Consider the following 20641-nt stretch of genomic DNA (forward strand, 5'->3'; position numbering starts at 1 on the left):
ACGCACCGATCAATGTAGAGGGCATGGCGACCATGAAACGCACCGATCAATGTAGAGGGCATGGTGACCATGAAACGCACCGATCAATGTAGAGGGCATGGCGAGCATGAAACGCACCGATCAATGTAGAGGGCATGGCGACCATGAAACGCACCGATCAATGTAGAGGGCATGGCGAGCATGAAACGCACTGATCAATGTAGAGGGCATGGCGACCATGAAACGCACTGATCAATGTAGAGGGCATGGCGAGCATGAAACGCACTGATCAATGTAGAGGGCATGGTGACCATGAAACGCACTGATCAATGTAGAGGGCATGTCGAGCATGAAACGCACTGATCAATGTAGAGGGCATGGCGAGCATGAAACGAACGACCAATGTAGAGGGCATGGCGACCATGAAATGCACCGATCAATGTAGAGGGCATGGCGACCATGAAACGCACTGATCAATGTAGAGGGCATGGCGAGCATGAAACGAACGACCAATGTAGAGGGCATGGCGACCATGAAACGCACCGATCAATGTAGAGGGCATGGTGACCATGAAACGCACCGATCAATGTAGAGGGCATGGTGACCATGAAACGCACCGATCAATGTAGAGGGCATGGCGAGCATGAAACGCACCGATCAATGTAGAGGGCATGGTGACCATGAAACGCACCGATCAATGTAGAGGGCATGGCGAGCATGAAACGCACTGATCAATGTAGAGGGCATGGCGACCATGAAACGCACCGATCAATGTAGAGGGCATGGCGAGCATGAAACGCACCGATCAATGTAGAGGGCATGGCGAGCATGAAACGCACCGATCAATGTAGAGGGCATGGCGACCATGAAACGCACCGATCAATGTAGAGGGCATGGCGAGCATGAAACGCACTGATCAATGTAGAGGGCATGGCGACCATGAAACGCACCGATCAATGTAGAGGGCATGGCGAGCATGAAACGCACCGATCAATGTAGAGGGCATGGCGACCATGAAACGCACCGATCAATGTAGAGGGCATGGCGAGCATGAAACGCACCGATCAATGTAGAGGGCGTGGCGAGCATGAAACGCACTGATCAATGTAGAGGGCATGGCGACCATGAAACACACCGATCAATGTAGAGGGCATGGCGACCATGAAACGCACCGATCAATGTAGAGGGCATGGCGACCATGAAACGCACCGATCAATGTAGAGGGCATGGCGAGCATGAAACGCACTGATCAATGTAGAGGGCATGGCGACCATGAAACGCACCGATCAATGTAGAGGGCATGGCGAGCATGAAACACACTGATCAATGTAGAGGGCATGGCGACCATGAAACGCACCGATCAATGTAGAGAGCATGGCGAGCATGAAGGACACCCAATCAATGTAGAGTGCAGAGTGAGTAAGAGGGGTGCGCTTACCAATGTAAACGGCACGGCGAGCATGAAGGATGCCTGATCAATGTAGAGGGTACAGTGAGCATGAAGGATGCGCCAACCAATGTAGGGGGCACAGCAGTCAGGAAGAACGCACCACCTTATGGAGGATGTAGAGGGCACAGCGAGCATAAAGGCCGCACCGATCAATGTAGAGGGCACAGGGAGCATGAAAGCCGCACCAACCAATGTAGACGGCAACTCGGCAAGCATGAATGCCGCACCAACCAATGTAGACGGCAAGTTGGTCAGCAAGGACACACACAATATAAAGGGCACAGTCGTCAGCATAGATGTGTTGATCAATGTAGAGTGCACAGCGAGCAGGAGGGGAGACCAATGTAGAAGGCACGGTGAGCATGAAGAACACCCGACCAATGTAGAGGGCACAGCGGTCAGCAAAGATGGGGTGATCAATGTAGAGGGCACGGTGAGCATGAGGGACGCGCTGAACAATGTAGAAGGCACAGTAAGCATGAGACACAGCGATCAATGTAAATGGCACATGGGTCAGGAAGGACGCACCGGCTGATGGAGGATGTAGTGGGCATGGTGAACATGAAGGAAATGTCAACCAAAATAAATGGCATGGTGAGCATGAAGAATGCTTGACCAATGTAGGGGGCACAGAAAGCATGAGGGACGTGCCGACCAATGTAAATGGCACAACAGTCAGGAAGGACACACCGGCTGATGGAGGATGTAGAGGGCATGGTGAACATGAAGGAAATGTCAACCAAAATAAATGGCATGGTGAGCATGAAGAATGCTTGACCAATGTAGGGGGCACAGAAAGCATGAGGGACGTGCCGACCAATGTAAATGGCACAACAGTCAGGAAGGACACACCGGCTGATGGAGGATGTAGAGGGCATGGTGAACATGAAGGAAATGTCAACCAAAATAAATGGCATGGTGAGCATGAAGAATGCTTGACCAATGTAGGGGGCACAGAAAGCATGAGGGACGTGCCGACCAATGTAAATGGCACAACAGTCAGGAAGGACACACCGGCTGATGGAGGATGTAGAGGGCATGGTGAGCCTAAAGGAAGTGCTGACCAATGTAGGGACCAATGTAGTAAGCATGAGGGACTTGCTGACCAATGTAGGGGGCACAGAAAGCATGAGGGACGTGCCGACCAATGTAAATGGCACAGCAGTCAGGAAGGACGCACCGGCTGATGGAGGATGTAGAGGGCATGGTGAGCCTAAAGGAAGTGCTGACCAATGTAGGGACCAATGTAGTAAGCATGAGGGACTTGCTGACCAATGTAGGTGGCACGGTAAGCGTGAGGGACGTGCCGACCAATGTAAATGGCACAGCAGTCAGGAAGGACGCACCGGCTGATGGAGGATGTAGAGGGCATGGTGAGCCTAAAGGAAGTGCTGACCAATGTAGGGGAATGGTAAGCATGAGGGACTTGCTGACCAATGTAGGTGGCACGGTAAGCGTGAGGGACATGCCGACCAATGTGAATAGCACAGTGGTCAGGAAGGACACACCGGCTGATGGAGGACTTAGAGGACACATTAGTAGGACGACAGTGATCTTTAGCAGAGGGGTAATCACGGCTCCAGTAGGACATTGTGGTACGGGGTGTATAAATGGCGCTGCTGACTGGCGAGCTTGTACTCTGATTCACAGTGTTAATAAATGAGATTTGTGTTGTAAGACTGAGATTATTCCATTACAGAACGTCCCCACCCCGCTCTAACCAGACCTGCAGAACACAACAGCAGGCCACAGTGACCACGGGGTACAGCCACTGTGCGCCAAGCATGACGAGAGGGTCATCCTGATAACCTCGCCCAGCAGGGAAGGGGTATACCTGTAACTGCAAAAACCCAACTGTCGCTCTTATTCACGCTCATCTGTAGCTGCAGCTCTCTACTGATTGGTTAGAACCAAACTTTCTCCTCTCCAATCCATCCTGAATGTGGCCGCCAGCCAGGGTCGTATTTCTGTCCAGCTGCTTCACTGACGCCTCCACCTTGTGCCAGTCACTGCACTGGTTACCCATCAGCTGCAGAATGCATTACAAACTTGTATCTCTCACCCACAAAGCGCTCCACAGTTCTGCACCGCCCTACATCTCCTCGCTCATCTCTATCATCCTACCTGTCCTCTCCACAGTTCTGCACCGCCCTACATCTCCTCTCTCATCTCTATCACCTACCTGTCCTCTCCACAGTTCTGCACCGCCCTACATCTCCTCTCTCATCTCTATCACCTACCTGTCCTCTCCACAGTTCTGCACCACCCTACATCTCCTCTCTCATCTCTATCACCTACCTGTCCTCTCCACAGTTCTGCATCAACCTACAGCTCCTATCTCATCTCTATCACCTACCTGTCCTCTCCACAGTTCTGCACCGCCCTACATCTCCTCTCTCATCTCTATCACCTACCTGTCCTCTCCACAGTTCTGCACCGCCCTACATCTCCTCTCTCATCTCTATCACCTACCTGTCCTCTCCACAGTTCTGCACCGCCCTACATCTCCTCTCTCATCTCTATCACCTACCTGTCCTCTCCACAGTTCTGCACCACCCTACATCTCCTCTCTCATCTCTATCACCTACCTGTCCTCTCCACAGTTCTGCATCAACCTACAGCTCCTATCTCATCTCTATCACCTACCTGTCCTCTCCACAGTTCTGCACCGCCCTACATCTCCTCGCTCATCTCTGTCTATCACCTACCTGTCCTCTGCACAGTGCTGCACCACCATATATCTCATCCCTCATCTCTGTCTATCATCTACCTGTCCTCTCCACAGCTCTGCACCCCCATATATCTCATCCCTCATCTCTGTCTATCACCTACCTGTCCTCTCCACAGTTCTGCACTCCCTACATCTCCTGCTCATCTCTGTCCATCACCTATGTGTCCTCTCCACAGTGCTGCACCGCCCTACATCTCCTGCTCATCTCTGTCCATCACCTATCTGTCCTCTCCACAGTTCTGCACCTCCATATATCTCATCCCTCATCTCTGTCCATCACCTACCTGTCCTCTCCACAGTTCTGCACCACCCTACATCTCCTGCTCATCTCTGTCCATCACCTACCTGTCCTCTCCACAGCTCTGCACTCCCTACATCTCCTGCTCATCTCTGTCCATCACCTATGTGTCCTCTCCACAGTGCTGCACCACCCTACATCTCCTGCTCATCTCTGTCTATCACCTACCTGTCCTCTCCACAGTGCTGCACCGCCCTACATCTCCTGCTCATCTCTGTCCATCACCTACCTGTCCTCTCCACAGCTCTGCACCCCCATATATCTCATCCCTCATCTCTGTCTATCATCTACCTGTCCTCTCCACAGCTCTGCACCCCCATATATCTCATCCCTCATCTCTGTCTATCATCTACCTGTCCTCTCCACAGCTCTGCACTCCCTACATCTCCTGCTCATCTCTGTCCATCACCTATCTGTCCTCTCCACAGTGCTGCACCACCCTACATCTCCTGCTCATCTCTGTCCATCACCTATCTGTCCTCTCCACAGTGCTGCACCACCCTACATCTCCTGCTCATCTTCGTCTGTCACCACAAAGCTCTGCACTCCCTACATCTCCATCGTCATCTCTGTCTATCACCTACACAATCACTCCACAGTTCTTCCCCGCCCTACATCTCCTCATCTGTTTATAATCACAAAGTTCTGCACAGTTCTGCACCCTCCTACATCTCCTCATCTGTCTATAACCTACCCGTCCTCTCCACAGTTCTGCACCCCCCGTATATCTCCTGCTCATCTCTGTCCATCACCTACCCGTCCTCTCCACAGTTCTGCACCCCCCCTACATCTCATCTGTCCATCACCTACCCATCCTCTCCACAGTGCTGCACCCCCTACATCTCATCTGTCCATCACCTACCCGTCCTCTCCACAGTTCTGCACCCCCCCACATCTCATCTGTCCATCACCTACCCGTCCTCTCCACAGTTCTGCACCCTCCCTACATCTCATCTGTCCATCACCTACCCGTCCTCTCCACAGTTCTGCAGCCCCTACATCTCATCTGTTTATCATCTACCCATCCTGTCCACAGTGCTGCACCCCTACATCTCATCTGTCCATCACCTACCCGTCCTCTCCACAGTTCTACACCCCCCCTACATCTCATCTGTCCATCACCTACCTGTCCTCTCCACAGTTCTGCATCACTGTCTCCTCCCTAATCTCTGTCCATCATCTACCCGTCCTCTCCACAGTTCTGCACCACCCTACATCTCCTCCTCATCTTTATCTATCACCTACCCATCCTCTCCACAGTGCTGCACCCCCTACATCTCATCTGTCCATCACCTACCCGTCCTCTCCACAGTTCTGCACCCCCCTCTACATCTCATCTGTCCATCACCTACCCGTCCTCTCCACAGTGCTGCACCCCCTACATCTCATCTGTCCATCACCTACCTGTCCTCTCCACAGTTCTCCATCACTGTCTCCTCCCTCATCTCTGTCCATCACCTACCCGTCCTCTCCACAGTGCTGCAGCCCCTACATCTCATCTGTTTATCATCTACCCATCCTCTCCACAGTTCTGCACCCCCCTACATCTCATCTGTCCATCACCTACCCGTCCTCTCCACAGTTCTGCACCCCCCTACATCTCATCTGTCCATCACCTACCCATCCTCTCCCCAGTGCTGCTCCCCCTACATCTCATCTGTCCATCACCTACCCATCCTCTCCACAGTTCTGCACCACCCTACATCTCCTCCTCATCTTTATCTATCACCTACCCATCCTCTCCACAGTTCTGCACCTCCCTACATCTCCTCCTCATCTTTATCTATCACCTACCCGTCCTCTCCTTTCTGTAAATGATCTTAGACTAACATCCTCCATAATCCGAACCTCACACCTCTTGTCACCAGGACTTCTGTCGTGCTGCACTAGTTTTCTGGAATGCACTCCCCTAAACGATGTGACTAATATCCAGCCCCCATGTTTTTATGCATGTGTTATAAACACGTCTCTTCAGACAAGCTTATCATCTCCTCTAACCTCCCCCTCCCCCGCCTGGTAAATGCTATTCATAACCTTCTCCCTCCTATTTCTGTCCTCACGACCTCCGTACGGCCAGTAGCAGGTACGTGTCTTTATTCAGTTACTGTCTGATGACCGGACCCTGCAGCTTCATATGAAGACCCTTATTTATCATGATGATGGCCGGGCCGGACACTACAAGCGTGTTCTGCCCCTGTGCCCCCCTATCTCCCCGCAGGTTGTAATCAGCGAGCCGGACCCTCAGTCCTCCTGTAACCGGTGGGCCGGACACTACAAGCGCGTTCTGCCTCCGGTGCCCCCCTATCTCCCCGCAGGTTGTAAGCAGCGAGCCGGACCCTCACTCCTCCTGTAACCGGTGGGCCGGACACTACAAGCGCGTTCTGCCTCCTGTGCCCCCCTATCTCTCCGCAGGTTGTAAGCAGCGAGCCGGACCCTCACTCCTCCTGTAACCGGTGGGCCGGACACTACAAGCGCGTTCTGCCTCCGGTGCCCCCCTATCTCCCCGCAGGTTGTAAGCAGCGAGCCGGACCCTCAGTCCTCCTGTAACCGGTGGGCCAGACACTACAAGCGTGTTCTGCCTCCTGTGCCCCCCTATCTCCCCGCAGGTTGTAAGCAGCGAGCCGGACCCTCACTCCTCCTGTAACCGGTGGGCCGGACACTACAAGCGCGTTCTGCCACCGGTGCCCCCCTATCTCTCCGCAGGTTGTAAGCAGCGAGCCGTACCCTCACTCCTCCTGTAACTGGTGGGCCGGACACTACAAGCGTGTTCTGCCTCCTGTGCCCCCCTATCTCCCCGCAGGTTGTAAGCAGCGAGCCGGACCCTCAGTCCTCCTGTAACCGGTGGGCCGGACACTACAAGCGCGTTCTGCCTCCTGTGCCCCCCTATCTCTCCGCAGGTTGTAAGCAGCGAGCCGGACCCTCACTCCTCCTGTAACCGGTGGGCCGGACACTACAAGCGTGTTCTGCCTCCTGTGCCCCCCTATTTCCCCGCAGGTTGTAAGCAGCGAGCCGGACCCTCACTCCTCCTGTAACCGGTGGGCCGGACACTACAAGCGCGTTCTGCCACCGGTGGCCCCCTATCTCTCCGCAGGTTGTAAGCAGCGAGCCGGACCCTCACTCCTCCTGTAACCGGTGGGCCGGACACTACAAGCGCGTTCTGCCTCCTGTGCCCCCCTATCTCCCCGCAGGTTGTAAGCAGCGAGCCGGACCCTCAGTCCTCCTGTAACCGGTGGGCCGGACACTACAAGCGCGTTCTGCCTCCTGTGCCCCCCTATCTCTCTGCAGGTTGTAAGCAGCGAGCCGGACCCTCACTCCTCCTGTAACCGGTGGGCCGGACACTACAAGCGTGTTCTGCCTCCTGTGCCCCCCTATCTCCCCGCAGGTTGTAAGCAGCGAGCCGGACCCTCAGTCCTCCTGTAACCGGTGGGCCGGACACTACAAGCGCGTTCTGCCTCCTGTGCCCCCCTATCTCTCCGCAGGTTGTAAGCAGCGAGCCGGACCCTCAGTCCTCCTGTAACCGGTGGGCCGGACACTACAAGCGTGTTCTGCCTCCTGTGCCCCCCTATCTCCCCGCAGGTTGTAAGCAGCGAGCCGGACCCTCACTCCTCCTGTAACCGGTGGGCCGGACACTACAAGCGCGTTCTGCCTCCTGTGCCCCCCTATCTCCCCGCAGGTTGTAAGCAGCGAGCCGGACCCTCAGTCCTCCTGTAACCGGTGGGCCGGACACTACAAGCGCGTTCTGCCTCCTGTGCCCCCCTATCTCTCCGCAGGTTGTAAGCAGCGAGCCGGACCCTCACTCCTCCTGTAACCGGTGGGCCGGACACTACAAGCGTGTTCTGCCTCCTGTGCCCCCCTATCTCCCCGCAGGTTGTAAGCAGCGAGCCGGACCCTCAGTCCTCCTGTAACCGGTGGGCCGGACACTACAAGCGTGTTCTGCCTCCTGTGCCCCCCTATCTCCCCGCAGGTTGTAAGCAGCGAGCCGGACCCTCACTCCTCCTGTAACCGGTGGGCCGGACACTACAAGCGTGTTCTGCCTCCTGTGCCCCCCTATCTCCCCGCAGGTTGTAAGCAGCGAGCCGGACCCTCACTCCTCCTGTAACCGGTGACCTGTGCGTTATTTGTCTGTACACGCCCCGTTTATTGTACAGTGCTGCGGCATATGTTAACGCTATATAAACTTCGTTATTACAGCGCCCCCTGCAGGTCGGATGTGCTGCCTTGAGCCCTGATGTCGGGGTTAGTGATGAGTTACACCCCACTAGTAGTAATAACACGCGACATCACATGGCGGGGCGTGTATTGTAGGTGTGGCTCCTCCCACAGTAGGCAGAGCTCCGCCCTCACGTTATCAGATCATGGCAGCCGCCATCCTGCCTCTTCACTAGACCTCTCTCTGTATACAGCCGGCCACGTGCTGCCATCTGCACGTCTTATAGCGGAGATCAGTGACTGCCAGACATGGCGGCACAATCCCAAGGTGAAGTATGGCTCCTGTCCACAAGGGGGCACAGGATAATAATAATCTTTATTTCTATAGCGCTAACATATTCCGCAGCGCTGTACAATTCAGGAGGATCATATACAAACAAGGAACGGTTATAGAAAATACGTTAATTAGAGGGAAAAGAAGGCAGCCCTGCTCGTGAGAGCTTACACTCTACAGTGAGATGGGGGAGGGGCGAGGTACAGGGGCTTATATACAATGATAATCCAGCCGCCTCCAGGAAATAGGGGATAGATAATGGCTTCCTGAACTAGTGGGCCCGAGCCTTGAGACGCACGTGGGTGCGGTGGAGTGTGACGTGGGGTATGTTGTGATACGTTATGGAGGGATTATGTGAGTTTAGTTTGGCTAGGGAGTGTGATACCCCGCCCTGAAAGGATGCGTTTTTAGGGAGCATCTGAAGCTGAGTAAGTTGTGATTTGTCCTAACTTCTTGGGATAGAGCGTTCCAGAGGGTTGGTGCAGCTCGGAAGAAGATACACAGGAAGCCCCAGGAAGGCAGACTCCACAGCTACCAGCAGGAGCAACGATTAACTGCCACTGTGAGGAAACAGTCAGCGGGTGCACGAGCGATGACTGACTGCCACTGTGAGGAAACAGTCAGCGGGTGCACGAGCGATGACTGACTGCCACTGTGAGGAAACAGTCAGCGGGTGCACGAGCGATGACTGACTGCCACTGTGAGGAAACAGTCAGCGGGTGCACGAGCGATGACTGACTGCCACTGTGAGGAAACAGTCAGCGGGTGCACGAGCAATAACTGACTGCCACTGTGAGGAAACAGTCAGCAGGTGCACGAGCGATAACTGACTGCCACTGTGAGGAAACAACGGGTGCACGAGCGATGACTAACTGCCACTGTGAGGAAACAGTCAGTAGGTGCACGAGCGATGACTAACTGCCACTGTGAGGAAACAGTCAGCGGGTGCACGAGCGATAACTGACTGCCACTGTGAGGAAACAGTCAGTGGGTGCACGAGCAATAACTGACTGCCACTGTGAGGAAACAGTCAGCGGGTGCACGAGCGATGACTGACTGCCACTGTGAGGAAACAGTCAGCGGGTGCACGAGCAATAACTGACTGCCACTGTGAGGAAACAGTCAGCGGGTGCACGAGCAATAACTGACTGCCACTGTGAGGAAACAGTCAGCGGGTGCACGAGCGATAACTGACTGCCACTGTGAGGAAACAGTCAGCAGGTGCACGAGCGATAACTGACTGCCACTGTGAGGAAACAGTCAGCGGGTGCACGAGCGATGACTGACTGCCACTGTGAGGAAACAGTCAGCAGGTGCATGAGCAATAACTGACTGCCACTGTGAGGAAACAGTCAGCGGGTGCACGAGCAATAACTGACTGCCACTGAGAGGAAACAGTCAGCAGGTGCACGAGCGATAACTGACTGCCACTGTGAGGAAACAGTCACCGGGTGCACAAGGAACAACTGACTGCCACTGTGAGGAAACAGTCAGCGGGTGCACGAGCGATGACTGACTGCCGCTGTGAGGAAACAGTCACCGGGTGCATGAGCGATGACTGACTGCCGCTGTGAGGAAACAGTCACCGGGTGCACAAGGAACAACTGACTGCCACTGTGAGGAAACAGTCAGCGGGTGCACGAGCGATGACTGACTGCCGCTGTGAGGAAACAGTCAGCGGGTGCATGAGCGATGACTGACTGCCACTGTAAGGAAACAGTCAGCAGGTGCATGAGCGATGACTGACTGCCACTGTGAGGAAACAGTTAGTGGGTGCATGAGGGATAACTGACTGCCACTGTGAAGAATTAGTCAGCGGGTGCACAAGGAACGACTGACTGCCACTGTGTGGAAATATTCAATTGGTGCAAAAGGAATAACTGACTAGCACTTTGAGGAAACAGTCAACATCTGCCAGCAGGAGCAATGACTGACTGACTCTGTGAAGAAACAGTCAGAGGGTGCACAAGGAAAGACTACAACTGCGAGGAAGCAGTCCACAGCTGCCAGCAGGAGCGACTGACAGCCACTGTGAGGAAACAGTCAGCGGGTGCACAATGAAGGAGCTGTACCAATAATACTGTGACTACAGGAGGCACCGACACTGCAACGAAAACTGGAGTCATATGAAATGTGTGTGAGAGGTGCAGGAAGACTCCCATCATCCTATGTCCCACCATGACACCCCCTGGAGGACACAGTCCATGTGGACCCTTCACAAATCATAGAATCTGGTGGGGAGGACAATGAAGAAATGTTACCACAAGGAGGCGCTCCGGGACATTGACACATATTTATTGTCCTCTCCGGAAGGAGGTAGTGAGCAGCGAGCACCGCGGTCCAGATCCCACGGCCTCTGGCTCCATCTCTTCATCGATCCGGCAAAGTCTAGACAGCGACATGACTCCCATCCTCCTCGGCATCACCCTGTGGTGCGTGTATAACCCCCATCCTCACTGCTCAGTAATATCTGGTTGATCTTCTCCACTTCCTTCTCGGTGGGCTCCTCGCCAGCTTCCCGAATCTCCTGCACGATTACGTCAGTGAATGCCACCCGCTCGGCCCTGAGAAGAGAGCAGACAGGCACGTGACACCACCCTCAGCGCCATGTGTGCACAGGTGTGCAAGATACGCACCATTCCTGCAGCTGGCGATCATGTAGCCGCTGGCGTTCCTGCCGCTTGCGCTCTATCAAATCCTCACCGGTGAGAGTCTGTAATCCAGAGATCAATGCTCCGGCGGGCACCCTGAGGAGCGAGAGACCACCGATGTAAAGGCTGCGACAGACGTGCCATCCACCCCGAGAAAGCCCCAATGACCAGGCCCTAAACTAATATGGAGAGCTGCCGTAGAACAGCCATCCACCCCGAGAAAGCCCCAATGACCAGGCCCTGAACTAATATGGAGAGCTGCTGTAGAAGAGTCATCCACCCCGAGACAGCCCCAATGACCGGGTCCTGATCTAATATGGAGAGCTGCTGTAGAAATGCCATCCACCCCGAGACAGCCCCAATGACCAGGCCCTGAACTAATATGGAGAGCTGCCGTAGAAATGCCATCCACCCCGAGAAAGCCCCAATAACCGGGCCCTGAACTAATATGGAGAGCTGCCGTGGAAGAGCCATCCACCCCGAGAAAGCCCCAATGACCAGGCCCTGATCTAATATGGAGAGCTGCCGTAGAAGAGTCATCCACCCCGAGAAAGCCCCAATGACCAGGCCCTAAACTAATATGGAGAGCTGCTGTAGAAGAGTCATCCACCCCGAGAAAGCCCCAATGACCAGGCCCTGAACTAATATGGAGAGCTGCCGTAGAAGAGTCATCCACCCCGAGAAAGCCCCAATGACCGGGCCCTGAACTAATATGGAGAGCTGCCGTAGAAGAGTCATCCACCCCGAGAAAGCCCCAATGACCGGGCCCTGAACTAATATGGAGAGCTGCTGTAGAAGAGCCATCCACCCCGAGAAAGCCCCAATGACCGGGCCCTGAACTAATATGGAGAGCTGCTGTAGAAGAGCCATCCACCCCGAGAAAGCCCCAATGACCGGGCCCCTAAACTAATATGGAGAGCTGCCGTAGAAGAGTCATCCACCCCGAGAAAGCCCCAATGACCAGGCCCTGAACTAATATGGAGAGCTGCCGTAGAAGAGCCATCCACCCCGAGAAAGCCCCAATGACCGAGCCCTGAACTAATATGGAGAGCTGCTGTAGAAGAGCCATCCACCCCGAGAAAGCCCCAATGACCGGGCCCTGAACTAATATGGAGAGCTGCCATAGAAGAGCCATCCACCCCGAGAAAGCCTCAATGACCGGGCCCTGAACTAATATGGAGAGCTGCTGTAGAAGAGCCATCCACCCCGAGACAGCCCCAATGACCGGGCCCTGAACTAATATGGAGAGCTGCTGTAGAAGAGCCATCCACCCCGAGAAAGCCCCAATGACCAGGCCCTGAACTAATATGGAGAGCTGCCATAGAAGAGCCATCCACCCCGAGAAAGCCCCAATGACCAGGCCCTGAACTAATATGGAGAGCTGCCATAGAAGAGCCATCCACCCCGAGAAAGCCCCAATGACCGGGCCCTGAACTAATATGGAGAGCTGCCATAGAAGAGCCATCCACCCCGAGAAAGCCCCAATGACCGGGCCCTGAACTAATATGGAGAGGTAACGTAGAAGAGACATCCACCCCGAGAAAGCCCCAATGACAAAGCCCTGAACTAATATGGAGAGCTGCCATAGAAGAGCCATCCACCCCGAGAAAGCCCCAATGACCAGGCCCTGAACTAATATGGAGAGCTGCCATAGAAGAGCCATCCACCCCAAGAAAGCCCCAATGACCGGGCCCTGAACTAATATGGAGAGCTGCCGTAGAAGAGCCATCCACCCCGAGAAAGCCCCAATGACCAGGCCCTGAACTAATATGGAGAGCTGTCATAGAAGAGCCATCCACCCCGAGAAAGCCCCAATGACCGGGCCCTGAACTAATATGGAGAGCTGCTGTAGAAGATCCATCCACCCCGAGAAAGCCCCAATGACCAGGCCCTGATCTAATATGGAGAGCTGCCGTAGAAGAGTCATCCACCCCGAGAAAGCCCCAATGACCAGGCCCTGAACTAATATGGAGAGCTGCCGTAGAAGAGCCATCCACCCCGAGAAAGCCCCAATGACCGAGCCCTGAACTAATATGGAGAGCTGCTGTAGAAGAGCCATCCACCCCGAGAAAGCCCCAATGACCGGGCCCTGAACTAATATGGAGAGCTGCCATAGAAGAGCCATCCACCCCGAGAAAGCCTCAATGACCGGGCCCTGAACTAATATGGAGAGCTGCTGTAGAAGAGCCATCCACCCCGAGACAGCCCCAATGACCGGGCCCTGAACTAATATGGAGAGCTGCTGTAGAAGAGCCATCCACCCCGAGAAAGCCCCAATGACCAGGCCCTGAACTAATATGGAGAGCTGCCATAGAAGAGCCATCCACCCCGAGAAAGCCCCAATGACCGGGCCCTGAACTAATATGGAGAGCTGCCATAGAAGAGCCATCCACCCCGAGAAAGCCCCAATGACCGGGCCCTGAACTAATATGGAGAGGTAACGTAGAAGAGACATCCACCCCGAGAAAGCCCCAATGACAAAGCCCTGAACTAATATGGAGAGCTGCCATAGAAGAGCCATCCACCCCGAGAAAGCCCCAATGACCAGGCCCTGAACTAATATGGAGAGCTGCCATAGAAGAGCCATCCACCCCAAGAAAGCCCCAATGACCGGGCCCTGAACTAATATGGAGAGCTGCCGTAGAAGAGCCATCCACCCCGAGAAAGCCCCAATGACCAGGCCCTGAACTAATATGGAGAGCTGTCATAGAAGAGCCATCCACCCCGAGAAAGCCCCAATGCATGGGCCCTGAACTAATATGGAGAGCTGTCATAGAAGAGCCATCCACCCCGAGAAAGCCCCAATGACAGGGCCCTGAACTAATATGGAGAGGTAACGTAGAAGAGCCATCCACCCCGAGAAAGCCCCAATGACCGGGCCCTGATCTAATATGGAGAGCTGCCGTAGAAGAGCCATCCACCCCGAGAAAGCCCCAATGACCAGGCCTTGAACTAATATGGAGAGCTGCCGTAGAACTGCCATCCACCCCAAGAAAGCCCCAATGACCAGGCCCTGATCTGATATGGAGAGCTGCCGTAGAAATGCCATCTACCCCGAGAAAGCCCCAATGACCAGGCCCTGAACTAATATGGAGAGCTGCCGTAGAAGAGCCATCCACCCCGAGAAAGCCCCAATGACCGGGCCCTGAACTAATATGGAGAGCTGCCGTAGAAGAGCCATCCACCCCGAGAAAGCCCCAATGACCAGGCCCTGAACTAATATGGAGAGCTGCCATAGAAGTGCCATCCACCCCGAGAAAGCCCCAATGACCAGGCCCTGAACTAATATGGAGAGCTGCCGTAGAAGAGCCATCCACCCCGAGAAAGCCCCAATGACCGGGCCCTGAACTAATATGGAGAGCTGCCGTAGAAATGCCATCCACCCCGAGAAAGCCCCAATGACCAGGCCCTGAACTAATATGGAGAGCTGCCGTAGAAATGCCATCTACCCCGAGAAAGCCCCAATGACCGAGCCCTGAACTAATATGGAGAGCTGCCGTAGAAGAGCCATCCACCCTGAGAAAGCCCCAATGACCGGGCCCTGAACTAATATGGAGAGCTGCTGTAGAAGAGTCATCCACCCCGAGAAAGCCCCAATGACCGAGCCCTGAACTAATATGGAGAGCTGCCGTAGAAGAGCCATCCACCCCAAGAAAGCCCCAATGACCGGGCCCTGAACTAATATGGAGAGGTAACGTAGAAGAGACATCCACCCCAAGAAAGCCCCAATGACCAGGCCCTGAACTAATATGGAGAGCTGCCGTAGAAATGCCATCCACCCCGAGAAAGCCCCAATGACCGAGCCCTGAACTAATATGGAGAGCTGCCGTAGAAGTGCCATCCACCCCGAGACAGCCCCAATGACCGAGCCCTGAACTAATATGGAGAGCTGCCGTAGAAGAGCCATCCACCCCGAGAAAGCCCCAATGACCAGGCCCTGAACTAATATGGAGAGCTGCCATAGAAGAGCCATCCACCCCGAGAAAGCCCCAATGACCGGGCCCTGATCTAATATGGAGAGCTGCCATAGAAGAGCCATCCACCCCAAGAAAGCCCCAATGACAGGGCCCTGAACTAATATGGAGAGCTGCCGTAGAAGGGCCATCCACCCCGAGAAAGCCCCAATGACCGGGCCCTGAACTAATATGGAGAGCTGCCATAGAAGAGCCATCCACCCCGAGAAAGCCCCAATGACCAGGCCCTGAACTAATATGGAGAGCTGCCATAGAAGAGCCATCCACCCCAAGAAAGCCCCAATGACCGGGCCCTGAACTAATATGGAGAGCTGCCGTAGAAGAGCCACCCACCCCGAGAAAGCCCCAATGACCGGGCCCTGAACTAATATGGAGAGCTGCCATAGAAATGCCATCCACCCCAAGAAAGCCCCAATGACCGAGCCCTGAACTAATATGGAGAGCTGCCATAGAAGAGCCATCCACTCCGAGAAAGCCCCAATGACCAGGCCCTGAACTAATATGGAGAGCTGCCGTAGAAATGCCATCCACCCCGAGAAAGCCCCAATGACCGAGCCCTGAACTAATATGGAGAGCTGCCGTAGAAGTGCCATCCACCCCGAGAAAGCCCCAATGACCGAGCCCTGATCTAATATGGAGAGCTGCTGTAGAAGATCCATCCACCCCGAGAAAGCCCCAATGACCGGGCCATGATCCAATATGGAGAGCTGCCGTAGAAGATCCATCCACCCCGAGAAAGCCCCAATGACCAGGCCCTGAACTAATATGGAGAGCTGCCATAGAAATGCCATCCACTCCGAGAAAGCCCCAATGACCGGGCCCTGATCTAATATGGAGAGCTGCCATAGAAATGCCATCCACCCCGAGAAAGCCCCAATGACCGGGCCCTGAACTAATATGGAGAGCTGCCGTAGAAGAGCCATCCACCCCGAGAAAGCCCCAATGACAGGGCCCTGAACTAATATGGAGAGCTGCCGTAGAAGAGCCATCCACCCCGAGAAAGCCCCCAATGACAGGGCCCTGAACTAATATGGAGAGGTAACGTAGAAGAGCCATCCACCCCGAGAAGCCCCAATGACCGGGCCCTGATCTAATATGGAGAGCTGCCGTAGAAGAGCCATCCACCCCGAGAAAGCCCCAATGACCGGGCCCTGAACTAATATGGAGAGCTGTCATAGAAGAGCCATCCACCCCAAGAAAGCCCCAATGACCGGGCCCCCTGAACTAATATGGAGAGCTGTCATAGAAGAGCCATCCACCCCAAGAAAGCCCCAATGACCAGGCCCTGAACTAATATGGAGAGCTGCCGTAGAAATGCCATCCACCCCGAGAAAGCCCCAATGACCGGGCCATGATCTAATATGGAGAGCTGCCGTAGAAGAGCCATCCACCCCGAGAAAGCCCCAATGACCGGGCCCTGATCTAATATGGAGAGCTGCCGTAGAAGAGCCATCCACCCCCGAGAAAGCCCCAATGACCGGGCCCTGATCTAATATGGAGAGCTGCTGTAGAAGATCCATCCACCCCGAGAAAGCCCCAATGACCGGGCCCTGATCTAATATGGAGAGCTGCCATAGAAGATCCATCCACCCCGAGAAAGCCCCAATGACCGGGCCATGATCCAATATGGAGAGCTGCCGTAGAAGATCCATCCACCCCGAGAAAGCCCCAATGACCAGGCCCTGAACTAATATGGAGAGCTGCCGTAGAAGAGCCATCCACCCCGAGAAAGCCCCAATGCAAGGGCCCTGAACTAATATGGAGAGCTGTCATAGAAGAGCCATCCACCCCGAGAAAGCCCCAATGACCGGGCCATGATCCAATATGGAGAGCTGCCGTAGAAATGCCATCCACCCCGAGAAAGCCCCAATGACCGGGCCCTGAACTAATATGGAGAGCTGCCGTAGAAGAGCCATCCACCCCGAGAAAGCCCCAATGCAAGGGCCCTGAACTAATATGGAGAGCTGTCATAGAAGAGCCATCCACCCCGAGAAAGCCCCAATGACTGGGCCCTGAACTAATATGGAGAGCTGCCATAGAAGAGCCATCCACCCCGAGAAAGCCCCAATGACCGAGCCCTGAACTAATATGGAGAGCTGCCGTAGAAGTGCCATCCACCCCGAGAAAGCCCCAATGACCAGGCCCTGAACTAATATGGAGAGCTGCTGTAGAAGAGCCATCCACCCCGAGAAAGCCCCAATGACCAGGCCCTGAACTAATATGGAGAGCTGCTGTAGAAGAGTCATCCACCCCAAGAAAGCCCCAATGACCGGGCCCTGAACTAATATGGAGAGCTGCCATAAGAAGAGCCATCCACCCCGAGAAAGCCCCAATGACCGGGCCCTGAACTAATATGGAGAGCTGCTGTAGAAATGCCATCCACCCCGAGACAGCCCCAATGACCGGGCCCTGAACTAATATGGAGAGCTGCTGTAGAAGAGCCATCCACCCCGAGAAAGCCCCAATGACCAGGCCCTGAACTAATATGGAGAGCTGCCATAGAAGAGCCATCCACCCCGAGAAATCCCCAATGACCGGGCCCTGAACTAATATGGAGAGGTAACGTAGAAGAGACATCCACCCCGAGAAAGCCCCAATGACCGGGCCCTGAACTAATATGGAGAGCTGCCGTAGAAGAGCCATCCACCCCGAGAAAGCCCCAATGACCGGGCCATGATCTAATATGGAGAGCTGCCGTAGATGTGCCATCCACCCCAAGAAAGCCCCAATGACCAGGCCCTGATCTAATATGGAGAGCTGCCGTAGAAATGCCATCCACCCCGAGAAAGCCCCAATGACCGGGCCCTGAACTAATATGAAGAGCTGCTGTAGGAACATCACTCACCCAAGTAACGCCCCAATGACCGATCCTCCAACCAGACCCCGAAGCCCCAGGTTCAACCTGAATATTCCACCTGTGACAGCTGAGAATGGGATAGAAAGAGTCACATTGTGCGCACCCGCTGCTGATACTGGCACCACACAGCATTCACTCATACATACTACACACACGCAGAACACCCACTGAATCGCCCACACACAGCTGCACGGACCGCCCACCGACCCGCCCCTGCACACCGCTGCGCAGTCCGCCCCTGCACACCGCTGCGCAGACCTCCCTCAATTGGGGACACGCAAATCGGAGGGCACAGGGAGCCACTCCCTCACACATCTCAGGGGGCAGACTGGACCGACTCCCTCACGCGTTTCAGGGGGCACACGGACCACAGTCTCATATGTCTCATCCTCGCAGACCACCCTCTCCTCCTCACCTCCGGCTGCAGCGAAGTTGCTGACCACCACTTTGTCTCTGTACGCGGCCATTCCGGCGCTGACGCAGCTGTGGAGCACAGGGCATTGCTGGTTAGTGAGGGCCAGATGTGGGGGAGGTGATGGGACATCAGGAGAAGCTCGGCCACACAGACATAACTCTGGGGATAAGTATGGGGGGGGGCACTTACTTAAAGATGCTAACAAAAGCTGCAACTCTCCACCCCCAACGGAATCCGTACCGTAGAAAGCTCCGGATGGCAGCATTATGTACCGACCTCTGCGGGAGACACAGAAACGTGGTCATGTGATGGGGTGAGCCACCAAAAAAACACACCGTCATCTAACCCCATCATCCTCACCACAGCCTCAATCCGGTGACGGTAAACCTCCGCCTGGCTGTGCTTTATAAACTGCTCCCGGCTGAAGCGGGCTGCTGGAACACCGCCATACACCATGCCGATCATCATCCCGGTCAACGCGCTCTTCACAATGAAGCCCGCCTCCTCCGAGAACTCACCGCGCTCACTGCAAGAAAACCGCCAGAGCCTGAAACCGTGGGCGGGGCAACTGGGAGAGGCGGAAAATGTAGTAGGACCGGAAACCGTAGGCGGCGGCAACTGGGAGAGGCGGAAACTGGAGAAGGGTCGGGAACCATGGGCGAAGGGTAACAGAGAGGTGGAAACTGGAGAAGGGTCGGGAACCATGGGCGAAGGGTAACAGAGAGAGGTGGAAACTGGAGAAGGGCAGGAACCATGGGCGAAGGGTAACAGAGAGAGGTGGAAACTGGAGAAGGGTAGGAATCATGGACGAAGGGTAACTGGGAGAGGTGGAAACTGGAGAAGGGTAGGAACCATGGGCGAAGGGTAACCAAGAGAGGTGGAAACTGAAGAAGGGTAGGAACCATGGGCGAAGCGTAACTGGGAGAGGTGGAAACTGCAGAAGGGTAGGAACCATGGGCGAAGGGTAACTGGGAGAAAAGGAGAACTGGAGAAGGGTAGGAACCATGGGCGAAGGGTAACCGGGAGAAAAGGAAACTGGAGAAGGGTAGGAACCATGGGCGAAGGGTAACCGGGAGAGGTGGAAACTGGAGAAGGGTAGGAACCATGGGCGAAGGGTAACCGAGAGAGGTGGAAAGTGAAGAAGGGGCGGGAACCATGGGCAAAGGGTAACCGGGAGATGCAGAAAATGGAGAAGGGCAGGAACCATGGACGAAGGGTAACCGGGAGAGGCGGAAAATGGAGAAGGGCTAGGAACCATGGGCGAAGGGTAACCGGGAGAGGTGGAAACTGGAGAAGGGGAAGGAACCATGGGCGAAGGGTAACCGAGACAGGTGGAAACTAAAGAAGGGTAGGAACCATGGGCGAAGGGTAACCGGGAGAAGTGAAAACTGAGGGTGCAGGAACCATGGGAGGGGAAACTGGGAGAGGTGGACCAGAGGAGGGGACAGGAACCATGGGCGAGAACAACTGGAGAGGCGGAAACTGGAGAAGGGGCGGGAACTGTGGGCGGGAGCAAATGAGAGAGATGTAAACTGGAGAAGGGGCAGGTACCATGGACGAAGGGTAATCGGGAGAAGTGGAAACTGGAGAAAGGCAGGAACCATGGACGAAGGGTAACCGGGAGTGGTGGAAACTGGTGAAGGGCCGGGAACCATGGATGAAGGATAACCGGAAAAGGTGGAAACTGAAGAAGGACCAGGAACCATGGGCGGGGGGCAACTGCGAAAGGAGGAAAATGGAGAAGGACCGGGAACCATGGGCGGGGGCAACTGAGAGAGATGGAAACTGGAGACAGGCAGTAAC

The 20641-nt window shown here is 54.9% G+C and overlaps 1 protein-coding gene across 1 annotated transcript; it reads right to left on the reverse strand.

Annotated features, from left to right (window-relative positions):
* Positions 1 to 11220: 11220 nt before the first annotated feature.
* On the reverse strand, positions 11221 to 19366 carry TIMMDC1 (translocase of inner mitochondrial membrane domain containing 1). The gene is made up of 6 exons (XM_075332743.1): positions 19199 to 19366; positions 19028 to 19116; positions 18839 to 18906; positions 18412 to 18490; positions 11578 to 11688; positions 11221 to 11505 (listed from the first exon to the last, which is right to left on the reverse strand). Exons 1-6 carry the CDS (start codon positions 19304 to 19306, stop codon positions 11364 to 11366), a joined length of 597 nt encoding a protein of 198 aa, XP_075188858.1. The 5' UTR covers positions 19307 to 19366; the 3' UTR covers positions 11221 to 11363.
* Between the last annotated feature and the right edge of the window lie 1275 nt (positions 19367 to 20641).

This window comes from Anomaloglossus baeobatrachus, chromosome 2, assembly GCF_048569485.1.
Source record: "Anomaloglossus baeobatrachus isolate aAnoBae1 chromosome 2, aAnoBae1.hap1, whole genome shotgun sequence".
Lineage (NCBI taxonomy): Eukaryota > Metazoa > Chordata > Amphibia > Anura > Aromobatidae > Anomaloglossus > Anomaloglossus baeobatrachus.

What these genes read in the sequence shown, in the direction of transcription:
- TIMMDC1 (XM_075332743.1), bottom strand. Translation starts at nt 19,306, where the DNA reads ATGATGATCGGCATGGTGTATGGCGGTGTTCCAGCAGCCCGCTTCAGC. An exon ending in GTCATTGGGGCGTTACTTGG is followed by an intron (nt 11,689 to 18,411) that starts GTGAGTGATGTT and finishes CTCGCTCCTCAG; the next exon opens with GGTGCCCGCCGGAGCATTGA. An exon ending in GATCGCCAGCTGCAGGAATG is followed by an intron (nt 11,506 to 11,577) that starts GTGCGTATCTTG and finishes CTCTCTTCTCAG; the next exon opens with GGCCGAGCGGGTGGCATTCA.